Genomic DNA, 12,316 nt, shown 5'->3' with positions numbered 1-12,316 from the left:
TTCCTTTAAGAGCCTTCAAATTTTTGTGTAATAAAGCAAGGTATAAGTAAGTAGATACATATTTTAAGGAATTTTTTCATTCTGCCTCACATATGTATATGTGTGTGTGCTGTTTTTAAGAAGCAAATATATAATGTCTCCCTTTACTAATCAGGGTTCCCCTTAGTGTAGCTTGCTTATATTTGAATGGGAGGCCTATATACAAACCACACAATTTCAGCTAGTCAGCTATTTTAACATCACTCAGGTAAATCAAATAGAGTAACATTTTGTAAGCACAATCAACCCAGATGTTTATATTCTCAATTACTAGTCATGTTCAGGCTGAATGGTTATGAGATAATATCAAAAATGAATTTTGAAAATTGAGTTGGTACAATTCTCTCAAGAACTGAAAATAATTTTTAAAATGAACATTCCAGTGTTGTCAAAATCAGTAACAGTCAAAATCAAGTAGTTGAAAGGTCTCAAAATTCATATTGTTGCTATCACTTAATAACTTTAAGCAGTACTTACCATCCTATTTGACAGTTTCATTTCAAGAGGCAAAAATCATTTATAGAACTGGAAGCAAAATATCTAGGATGTTAAAGAGCAGGGTATATATACCACATCTTCTTTATTATGTTGAGTGAAATAAGTCAAACAGAGAAAGACATGTATTATATGATCTCACTGATATGAGGAATTCTTAATCGCAGGAAACAAACAGTGTTGTTGGGAGTGGGGGGTGGGGTGGGAGGAATGGGGTGACTGGGTGATAGACACTGGGGAGGGTATGTGCTCTGGTAAGCGCTGTGAATTGTGCAAGACTGTTGAATCTCAGATCTGTACCTCTGAAACAAATAATGCAATATATGTTAAGAAAAAAAAAAAGAAGAAGATAGCGGGAGGGGAAGAATGAAGCGGGGGAAATCGGAGGGGTAGACGAACCATGAGAGACGATGGACTCTGAAAAACAAACTGAGGGTTCTAGAGGGGAGGGGGGTGGGAGGATGGGTTAGCCTGGTGATGGGTATCGAGGAGGGCACATTCTGCATGGAGCACTGGGTGTTATGCACAAACAATGAATCATGGAACACTACATCTAAAACTAATGATGTAATGTATGGGGATTAACATAAGAATAAAAAAAAAAGAGCAGGGTAATAAAGTTTAGGAATAAGAAGGCATACAAAAGATGTGTATCAAAAAAGAGGAGCTGTCTAAAATATATGGCACTGGAAAGCGGCAAAGAAAATAACTGGTTAAAAATTATTTATGTAACTTGCATTATTCTTTTATTTCAAATATTCCTATAAACTAACAGTTTCCTTTTGCTGCTTGCAAATCTTCACTCTTGAAAGGTTTAGGGTGTGCTAATGAAGTTCATTTGAGGTAGAAATACACTGTTTCTTACATAGTGCAATGGATAACCTAAAAGATCTTCTATAAATAGATGAATGCAATGATTACTTATTTCCCTATAGGAGGTAATGGAAAATTATGCCTAAAGACTACACTAGATTAAGGAATCTACATTCAGTTGTTTTTCTTAAATTTTTTGTGTATAACTGCTGGGATCTTATCATATAATTCTATAGGAAATGTTTGCTGATGAATTTTCTGTTTTGCTTTGTTTTTTGAAGGGAATATGAGTGCATTAAAAAGGAAAAAAAAAATCCCCTGCTGTATGTTCCTAACAGGGGGAAAAATGCTAATTGAATGCTAATCTTCTATACAAAGGCCTTGATTATTAACAGTGAGAAGCTCATTGTTTCTCCTTTTTATTGACTGAAAACTCTTGACCAACAGTATAGGGAAGTACTTCTGAAACACATTTTTTTTTAAGTTTTTTTTTCTTTTTTTTTTTTTTTAAACAAGAATTTCCTGGAAGAACTGTAACTCTTTTTCTTTTTTCACATATTATTCCCTTCTGAGACACCTTGGAAAACATAAACTAGGGTTCTGTGAACATACTCTCATGCTACCTGCACCAGGGCATCCTGGGTATCCGTGAGCCTAGTGATATCACTGTACAAGGCCTGGAAAGAGTATGAAGAAATTTTCATGGATAGGATAGAGATAAGGAACTATAAACAGAAGTATTATAAAGCATAATAGAACGTTGCTGCTTAAAAGAAGACATAACCAACCGAGTTTAGCAGATAACAGGTTTACTCTAAATAGCAAGCATTGAGGGCACTGGAACTACATTATCCTTTCCTAAATAAAACTGAGATGAAAGGAAAGAATGCAGTAGTCACTGAGGTAGAGGCTAACGTAGAACAGGACTCTCTTTTTATTGTATTGTTTTAAGACTTTCTATTTTAAATGCTACAGAGATAGGACTAAAATATAGAGCAAGCTGGGAAACAGTTGTCTGGATTTTCCGTCTCACTAACTCTGGCAAGGAAGTGATCTAGGCCCTTGGGGTATTTTTTTCTTTATAAAATATTCAGATTAAACAATGGCTCAGGATAGGGGTATATTTTTATGATAGTATTTCCCAACACGCACTTAAATATAATTACTTAAATGGCCCTCCAACACAATACTGGGACATGCCTTTTTATTTGCTCTGACTTGTTAATGGTTAGAAAACTCATTTTTTTTTTTTCTGCTTTACTAACAAGATTCAAGAGTAAGGCCCACAATGTTATTTATGTAGCCTTTTCATTTTTGTTTTGATCTTATATTTGGTTATTCATGTAAAATTAAACATGTATCTTTGAATTAATAACCATTTATTAAGCACCTACTACTTTCCAGGCATTATATATAATGGTGTCAGACACAGTGTTTGTCCCTCAAGTTGCTCACAGCCTACAGCGGGTGGCAGGCTTGTGATCCATTAAAGTACAAATTATATGTACTAAAAGTATACTAAGTAATATGGTAAAGGGGAAGACTACATACTCTGTCAATGTAAGAGGCCCACTTATTCAGATAGGAACTGCTTTCCAGAGAAATGATGTTAAGCTAAGTTTTGAAAAAGTCATACCCATTTTCCAGAAATGGAAATAAATGAAATGTAGATGAAATAAGAGACTCATATTGAGAAGAACCTTGAGATGACATATAGATGAGTTTGTGTTTTATGCCGAATGCAATGGTAAACCACTGAAAATTTTAAACAAAAGAGAGATAAAATCAGGTATGCATTTTAGAGAGATCACTTTAATGACCTTGTGGAAGACAGATAAAAGTGGGACTGAAGGCAAGGAGATAAGAAAGGAAGTTATTGAAATAATACAAGCTAGAAAACAAAAGTGTTGCTCTTAAGGCACATGGATGGAAGACAGTATGGTGCCCTGGCTAAAAGCCAGGACTTTGACTAACAGACTTGGGACTCAAGCATATCTAATACCTTGTGTGATTTTTGGATGGCCAAAAATTAAAACTGAACAATAATTACTCAGTTAAAAGAAAAATAAACCCAACCAGATTAATTGAGTTTAGGGGTGGGTGTGTGACAGGAAGTCATTCAAGAACTGGCTACACTTGCCATTTCTCTAATAAGCCTCCTGGTCTCTCCCTGTTTGTAGCTTTGCTCTTTGCATCTACTCCATTCTCTTTTCTCTTTCAATTCCTTTCTCTGGTTACTCAATTTATATATCCTCATAATACACGCTTGCCTACGGCCATCATGGCTCTTCAAGCCTCATACTATATAATGAATAGGCATTTCCTTCTGCTGAGTGGAATGTCTCTCAGTATTTCCTGGGTCACAGTCCCAAGAAAGAAAAATGAATGGCTCTGCTCATCTCTGCTCATCTGCCTAAACTATGATCCATAACTTTGCAGAATTTTGACTGGATCTAGCCTTGGATGGTAATATATAGAGAAGATAGGGAGAATAGTGGGACCTACTTCAGAGCCTGTGAAAAAAACAATTACCTTTAGAAGGGATAATTGAAAAGTTTACCTATATCAGTGGCAATAAGAATGAACTGCAGGGGAGAGGTTTAAGGAAAAGTTTAGAAATCAAAGCAGCTGAATGTAATGATGCATCAGATATGAAACATAATAAACAGGGAGGTTTCAGATGTGATGCATTGAGTAATTAGCAGGCCATCTACCCAAATAGGGAAAACAGGAAGAACAGTCCTTTGATGAGTTCAAATTTGAACTTATGGGTCAACTTTTTAGAAAATCCCAGTAGGTAGCTATATATACTGTTTGGCTCTCAAGAGCTATTTGGATTAGAGATAGCCATTTATGACCACTCTCTTCTTTGGCTTCTAAGGTTTTCTTTTACTTTAGTCTTCCTCCCTGCCTCTTCTACATCCTTTGCATTTGCCTACTCTTCCCTCTTCCCTTGTGATCTCTTTGAGGGCCATATATTTCTAGAAGCCCAGTTTTGGTTCCTCTTCATCTTTTCTATATATTCTTCACTGGATTTCTTCAAATCCTAAATTAATAAATACCATATTTATGCTTGTGACTTACAAATTATTATCTTCAAACTCACATATCCGGTTGCTTACTTCACATCTCAAACTTTCAGTTTGAATCCCTTATAGCCCATACACCCCAGTCTTCTTTGGCTTATTTTATATCATTATTATTCTCTTGTTTAGAAAAGTCAGAACTTGAAGATTATCCTTGATACTATCTTTTTTTAATTCCCCACAGCCAGCCCAAAAGCAATGTCTATCAATTCCATCTCCAAAATGTGTTATGACTCCATTTTCTTTCTTCCATGACTATTGCAGTCACCTTGTTACAGGCTATTAGCAAAGAACTTTTTAACTATTCAGTGGCTTCCTATTACACTTAGAATAAAGTTTAGATTTTGACAAAGATCACATGATCCTTACCTCTGTCCTTAGCACATTCCTACAACATTGTGGTCTAGCTCTCTAACAAGGTTCTTCCCATTAGGGCATTTGTCCTTGGTGTTTCTACCCCTTCAAACTATATTCACTGTGCTGGCTTTTTTGAATTATGTAAGTTACAACTCACATGTCATCTGAATAAAGGGATCTTTCCTGTGTCCAGTACAAGCAACCCCCCCACCCACCCAATCCCATCACTTTTACATTAATGTATTTTTTTATGTATCTTTAAAATACTTTTCTCTCTGAAATTACCTTTGTTTTCTTGTTTAAAGTCAGTTTTCCCATGCCCCTTCCCTAGAATTTAAGCTCCAAGAGGCAAAGATGTTGCCTTTCTTATTCACTGCTACATCTCCAGTGCCTAGAATACTTTCTAGTAAGTGTACTAAGTTGTCGATGAATGATTCAATTAATTCTTGCAAAAGACCATTGATGGATCTACTCATTTCCATTCTTCTCTTTATAGTCCATTTTCCACAAAAGACAAAAGTCATGTTTTGAAAATAAAAAACAGATCACACCCCTCCATTAATTTTCTCTTTGATGGTTTCCCAGTCACTCAAAATAAGACTGAAACCTACCATACACGTTTGCAGTACCACTCTCTTCTTGTTCATTATACTCCACTGATCTTTTCATTTTTAATCATACCAAACTCTTTTGCTTGGGATACTGTTCCTGACATTCAGTGCATAGATATTCTTCTCTCTCTTTAAATTTTGGTTTAAGTGTTATTTCTTCAGAGAGGCTTTCCTGATCGCCTTACTTAAAGGAATTTTCCCCTTGGGATTTCTTTTTTCTCAGCCCCTGATGTATTTCCTTTGTAGCATTCAGTAGTTTTTCAACTACTACAATTATATTTCTGTATATGTGGTTTTCATCTGCCCAATCCATTAGAATGCAGGATGGTTAGTATAGTGAACAGGTCTGTCTTGTTCTCTTTAGTATCCTTAGTACCTAACATGATAATTGGGACACTGAAGGTACTTAATAAATATTGTTTTTTAAAAATGATATCAAATGGTAGTAGAAGCTCTTGAAGTAAATAAGATTACTCCTGTTACAAACTAGAGACACCTAACTAAATTTAGCCTGAAAACATGATACTTTTGCTTTGTGTTGTGTTGTTTTAAGCAGGAACATGTTTTTAATTTTTTTTTATTTCCTTAAGGTGTAACATGAATGCTACAGGCTATCATAGTCCTCATCTAGGGGTAGTAATGAAATATTCTAACAAGTAAGGCTTATATCTATTAGAAAGAACATAGGATACTTTGTCAGATATTAATAGATATTAACTGTTTTACTTCACCAGATGCTAACCCCAGAAGGAGTTAGTGATAAGAGATACTAAATGCAGAAAGATCCAGAAGGACCAGGGGAAGAAGACTTGGGGTGTGGGCTTGAGGGGAGATAGACATTTAGGGCAAAGTATATTTGCTGACTTTCATGGAAGTGTCTCAATATTTGAACAGCCCACTCCCTCCACTCCTACCTGGCCCTTGTAAGTATTTAAGTTTGGGACCCCTACCCTTACCTCCTACCTCCTGATTTAGAATAAGAAGAGAGGAGGTCAGAGAACAAAGCCCTAGGAAATGTCAACATTTAAGAACTGAAGGGGGGGGGAAGCCCAGGATGGAGCAGCTGGAGAAAAAAGACAACCCACCCCCCAAAATGGTTTTCTAGCAGCTTAGAGAGAGAAGTGATTTAAGTGAGCAATTGTGTCAACTGGGTAGAGAATTATTTCCTTGAAAGACATTGCTGACTCTAGAACAAAAGTTTTCAGTGGAAAGTAGGTGTTAAATCAATTTTCAGTGGAGTGAGGAATGGTTATAGACTACTTGAGAGGCATACCAAAGAGGGGAGTGGTAGGCACAGTCTGCCAGAGGTATAGGACATGAGGAAGTGTCTTGTAATTTCAAAACAGCAATAAAACTGACTAAAGTTTGTCTTCTTAATATCACCATGCTCTAGCAATTCCAAGTAAGGTTAGGGTTAAAATTCTCCTCCCCTAGGTTATCACTCTAATTAAAGAGAGGGATAGTATAACAGTTAAAAAAGGGCATAGGGTCAAAGGAGGATGACTTTCTAAGATTAAAGGAACTTGTGAATGTTTGTAATTGGAGAGGACCAGCTTAGAGGATGTGTTTCAACAGAGTAGAGGTTATAACAATAAAGCAACCTGAGCATATACAGGATGCACAAAACACAGTAATGATTGAGCCTTAAATAAAAATAACATGTCTAATTCCTAGAGGAAAAATCCTGATTCTTGATTCAGAATTGTTGTATTATGGCAAGTTGTAGATCTTTTTTATTTCTTAAATTAATTCACAAATTCTAATTATATTATTAAATAGTTACTCATTTTATCCACTTTTGAAGATAATTTTCTAATAATAACATCTGTATTCCAAATGTGATTACTACTTATTTTGTGGATTTCATGTAAAATAACTTTAAATTCACTGTATTAATAGATATAGTCTAATTTCTGATATTAAATTATTGTTATTCTGCATTTGCACTTATTTCATACAGGTAACAAATACTGGGTGTTTAAGGATACAACTCTTCAACCTGGTTATCCTCATGACTTGATTACTCTTGGAAGTGGAATTCCCCCGCATGGTATTGATTCAGCCATTTGGTGGGAAGACGTTGGGAAAACCTATTTCTTCAAGGGGGACAGGTCAGTACACATTTCACATGAGGAAAATAGTTAATGTTTAGAGAAGTTAATATTTCTACTTTATAATAGACATGTACTGTTAAGAATCTGTGTGAATATAAAGATAAGAATTAATGAAATAAAAAATATTTTAACATATTTTTAAATAATATTCAAGATAAATCTTCCTGTAATATACCTAAATAATATGACCTTCTTATGAATGTATATATTCTTCCTCTTCTGCATAAGCTTAACATGCCTATAAATCTGTGTAGGCAATGTATATGTAATCTTGCAATGCATTTTCTTGTCATTTTACTTAACTTTATTTAAAAAGCACATTTTCACACAGGCTTTTTTTTTTTTTTTTTTTTTGCTTTCATATTGAAAGTTAAATTTTTATACTTTTCATGCTGTTAATTGTAAATGTTTTCAAACAATTTCACTTTAGTCATGAGTTCTATTTCTTAAGAAGCTAATTATTTAGGTACCAACAAGTCAAACAATCACTTAGCTTAAAGTGTAAACTCCCTTCCCTGCAACTCTCTTTCATTTCTTTTCCTTTCCTTTCCCTTCCTTTTTTTATGGCATTAGTAAAAATTAAGTGAACTGTTAGTCTTACGACTTGTAGCATCTACTAGGCATACATAGCTCCACTCCTGTGCACCTTTGATATAAATTACACATAAAATGTAACTTGAAGTCTATATTTTTTATTAATTTAAATTAATATTAGATAGAAAAAGTAATAGAGATGAAAAATAAATTTTTAATTACATAATTACTAGCTGGGTCAAATGTGATACTCAATATAATTTTTATTAGTATGTAGAAGAACTTAAGTATGCATTTTACTGCGTTTTATAGTAAATTAAAAATACACACCCTTACACATAAACACACATATGAACAACAGGCTTTAATGCCCATCTACCTAGTATTGAGTTTGCCTTATAATCTTCGCATAGTATAACCTTATAAAATGTCTCCAACTTTAGGAGAAAAATATGTAAGTATATAAACTTTATTTTACAATTTGCAATTTTTAACATTGATTTCAAACATTGAGCTTTATCTGTGAACCAAAAACTCCTATAATTTTTGTCCATGGATAAGAATGTATACTTTTCAATTTATTCTGTTGCTAGCTCTCTATATATTTGATTTGTATATACTTCTATAACAAAATGTTTTAATACACGATCGTGAAACTAAGGTGCTAAATGATTACAAAATCACAAAACAAAAAAAGTCTATCAAACAAAAATTTTATTAAAGGAGAAGATGCTATTTATAGCCACAAGAAAGTATATGATTCTCAGCAAGATATAAGTGTAATAGAGTATGAAAGAAGAATGAAGAAATTGCTGGCTACAGCATGGTGACCACTAATGAAAATAAATCTGCAGATTTAGAACATATTCTTTAAAATAACAACCCTGAAGGTTGTTAGAGTTTAAGTCCCCAGCTGATTTAATTGCTTGAATGTACTCTTTCAGGACCAGGTTCAATAAACAGTTTTTTATTGTTTGGGGTTTTTTTGTTTGTTTTTGGAGAAAGGTGTAGAAACAAAAGGCTGACAAAACACACTTCTGCAGGACAGAACATGAAGCTTAGCTTTCATGGAACAGTTTTCACAGGATTTCACAGATGGTAATAAAAACTGCCACTCTATTATCAGATAGCCTATTTTTTTCACACATGTAGGTATTACTTTTAAAATGTTTCCAATATAAAAATTTAGGACTTATTGAAAAAATTAAGTTTAGAAACTAAATGTGCACTGCCTCAAATCAGTGAAATCAATGAAGGTTAGATACCAAATTCATACTAAAATAAAGGCAATAGTAAATGGGAAAAGGAGTTTTATTTCATTTGTTTCCTACTTGAGAAGCTACATGCAAATATAACAAAATATATAGAAGAAATACTTTGAGCTCTGCCTAAATAATTGGTTTTATAGGTTTAAAAATATTTAAAAGCAGGAATCCAATTAATTTCCATGTGTGTGATCTTATGTAAGATTTCATAAGTCATAGATGTTTTGTAAGCAGTTTACTTCATATTCACATAATTCTATAATTCCAAAATCACAATTTATCAATATATTCATTCTAGATTAAAAGTATATGGACAAGACATTAAACTACCTAACTGAAACATATAAACAACAATTTGGCTGTCACTTTTATATACAAATTCAGTGTATCTTTCTTCCTTATAGATACTCTATATTTTTAATACTTACCAATTTTTAATGTTTTATTTATTTTCTATGTATATTTTTGAGAGAAAACACTGAAAATTGTTTTGTCCTTACTTCTCCTTCTCCCACTGCATTCTTTCTGCTTAAGAAGGGTGGTGGGGCGGGTTCGGGGGGGGGGGTGTTGATTAATAGGTTTCTATTTCTCCAAGGCTGAGATTAGAAAGGGTTTTAGAGATAATCTCGTCCAGGTGTAAAAAACTCAATTGCTTTAAAGGGCTGGACAAATAAGAAATAAACTACTCGATACAGCAATAATATGGAAGGCAATAGTAGGGAGTGATGGGTACTGTAGTGAGCTGGAAAGTACAAATACACTAGAAAAGCATTCAAAACCAGAATCATTTATTTAATTTTCTAGACAAACAAAGCACAGCTTTAAATTAGATTTGGTCCAAGTGCTACCATATGTCAGCCCTGCATCTTGTTCACGTCCCACCCAGTGTGTAGACACACTCAATTACACTCCACAGGAATTCATCCTACTCTAACCCAACTGCCCATGGTGACAGTATGACTGTGAGACAGCCTTTTCCATTCTCAGTAGCTCTAATTCCTACTTCCTTAAGATTTCTATAGTAGTCCTGGCATAGCCCTCATTCATTTATTCAAAAAAATATTTTGAGCACATATGATGTGACCTGTGCTAGAAAGGACCACAAGGCTTCTGCTCCCATGGCACTTAACTTCTATTAAAGGAGACAATAGTAAACAGTAAACAAGTAAATGAGCCTGAAACTTTAACGTTGAGAAATGCTACAAAGAAATAAAGTAAAGTGATAATGTGATAGAGACTCATGGGTAGTAAGGAACAGTTAGAAAATTAGTGTGGAAGTCAGAGAAGGCTTCACTTATGAAGGGGACACTAGAGTGGGGATTTGAATGGGTGAAGTTTCAGCCACATGAAGCTGTTTGGAACAATATATTGTAGGCAGATGACAGTAGTGCAAAAGCAATAACACTGCAATGTTTAAATCAGTTAAAACATTGTGGCTAGAGAGGGCTCAGTTGGTTAAGCGACTGCCTTCGGCTCAGGTCATGATCCTGGAGTCCCAGGATCGAGTCCCGCATCGGGCTCCCTGCTCGGCGGGGAGTCTGCTTCTCCCTCTCCCGCTCCCCCCTCTTGTGCTCTTTCTCTCTCTCACTCTCTCTCTCAAATAAATAAATAAAAATCTTTAAAAAAATTTTTTAAAAATTAAAAAAAAAAAAAAAAACAACATTGTGGCTAGAGAATAGCTAGTTAAGTGGTAAAGGAAGTCAAATAGGTAAACAGGGACCAGATTATTTGGGGCCCTATAGACCATAACAAAGATGTTGGATTTTAAGTACAATGGAAAGGCATTGGAGGATTTTCAACAGGAAAGGGAAATGATCTTATGTATTCACAAACATCACTGTGGTTTCTGTGTGAAGAATGGGCTTCAGGAGTGGAAGCCAAGAGGGTAACTGGCAGGTTGTTGGAGTAGTACAGGGGGATATGATGGTGGTAGTGGAGATAGAGCAAAAAGGGTGGGTACAGGATATATTTTGAATGTAATCAGAACAAGTCTTTGTTATGGCTTGGATCTTAGGGGTGAGAAAAAAGAAAATTAAAGGTAACTTCTAGGTTTTTCACCTGAAAAATTGAGTAGATGGTGCCATTTCTGGAAATAGGGCAGACAGGGGAAGGAGTATTGGGGAAAAGGGATTAAAGGGTTGAAATGTTCATCTTTAGATTGAGATGCCGGTTTTACACACCAACTGGAGGAATCAAGTAGATATTTGGATAATTGAGTTTGCTTCTCAGTGGAAAGATCAGTCTGAGGTATACATTGGCTATGATTGATATAAGTTGTATTAAAAGCAGGGGCCTACATCAAATATTCTAAATATTTAAGAGCTAGCTAAAGAAGAATAGTTGAAATGATGGCTCTTTATAAATAGATCTATAAAGTCAGATTAAAATTTCCACTATTTCACTATTTTACATATAGTCTGGAACTCAGTTCCTCAGATTCCTACTTGCCCTTTTCTTAATACACTATAATTTGATACTTGGATACATTTTGGATCCTCCTAGCATTTAACTCTAAAATGCTATGTTTCTAAATCATCTCTCAGCATCTTCTCACAAATATATACAGGACTCTATTGCCATATTTCATTCTAAGCTTGAATTTTAAGATATTTTCAACGAAAGACAAAATTTAGATCCACTTTGGGTTTTATTATTATTACCACTAACAGTCAAACAGAAAAACATACTTATTTCTCCCAGCTTAACTTGTGTGTTTATGAAGTAATTACTCAATATGTTTTTAAAATCATCCAACACAGTGTAAATCAATATTCCCAATGCTGTTGCATGTTTAAGAATGTTTCTGAAAAGTGGGATTTTTGTATAACTACTTGGGTATGAAAAAAAGAAATGATCCTATATTTCATGTAACGTAAGAGAAGCAAGTGGTCTTGGCTCTGGAGTACAGAAATGAGACAAAGTGGGATGAAGAAATGGCTGTGTCATGCGAAATAACCCTTGCAGCCACTGTTTGTTCAGGATGAATTCAGTATCCAGCAACA

At 34.6% G+C, this 12,316-nt stretch overlaps 1 protein-coding gene across 1 annotated transcript in view; it reads left to right on the top strand.

Annotated features, from left to right (window-relative positions):
* The window catches only part of MMP16 (matrix metallopeptidase 16), a 278,540-nt gene that overhangs the window by 247,358 nt on the left and 18,866 nt on the right, over positions 1 to 12,316 (top strand). Inside the window, exon 8 of the mRNA XM_035011485.1 lies at positions 7,362 to 7,512. Coding sequence (XP_034867376.1) covers positions 7,362 to 7,512 — 151 coding nt within the window. The remainder of the gene's footprint in view (positions 1 to 7,361; positions 7,513 to 12,316) is intronic.

Source organism: Mirounga leonina, unplaced genomic scaffold, assembly GCF_011800145.1.
Source record: "Mirounga leonina isolate KUSES-001 unplaced genomic scaffold, KU_Mleo_1.0 Mir_165, whole genome shotgun sequence".
In the NCBI taxonomy this organism is placed as follows: Eukaryota; Metazoa; Chordata; class Mammalia; order Carnivora; family Phocidae; genus Mirounga; species Mirounga leonina.
Note: the sequence above shows the minus strand (reverse complement) of the source record. Positions and strands in the feature narration are given on the sequence as shown.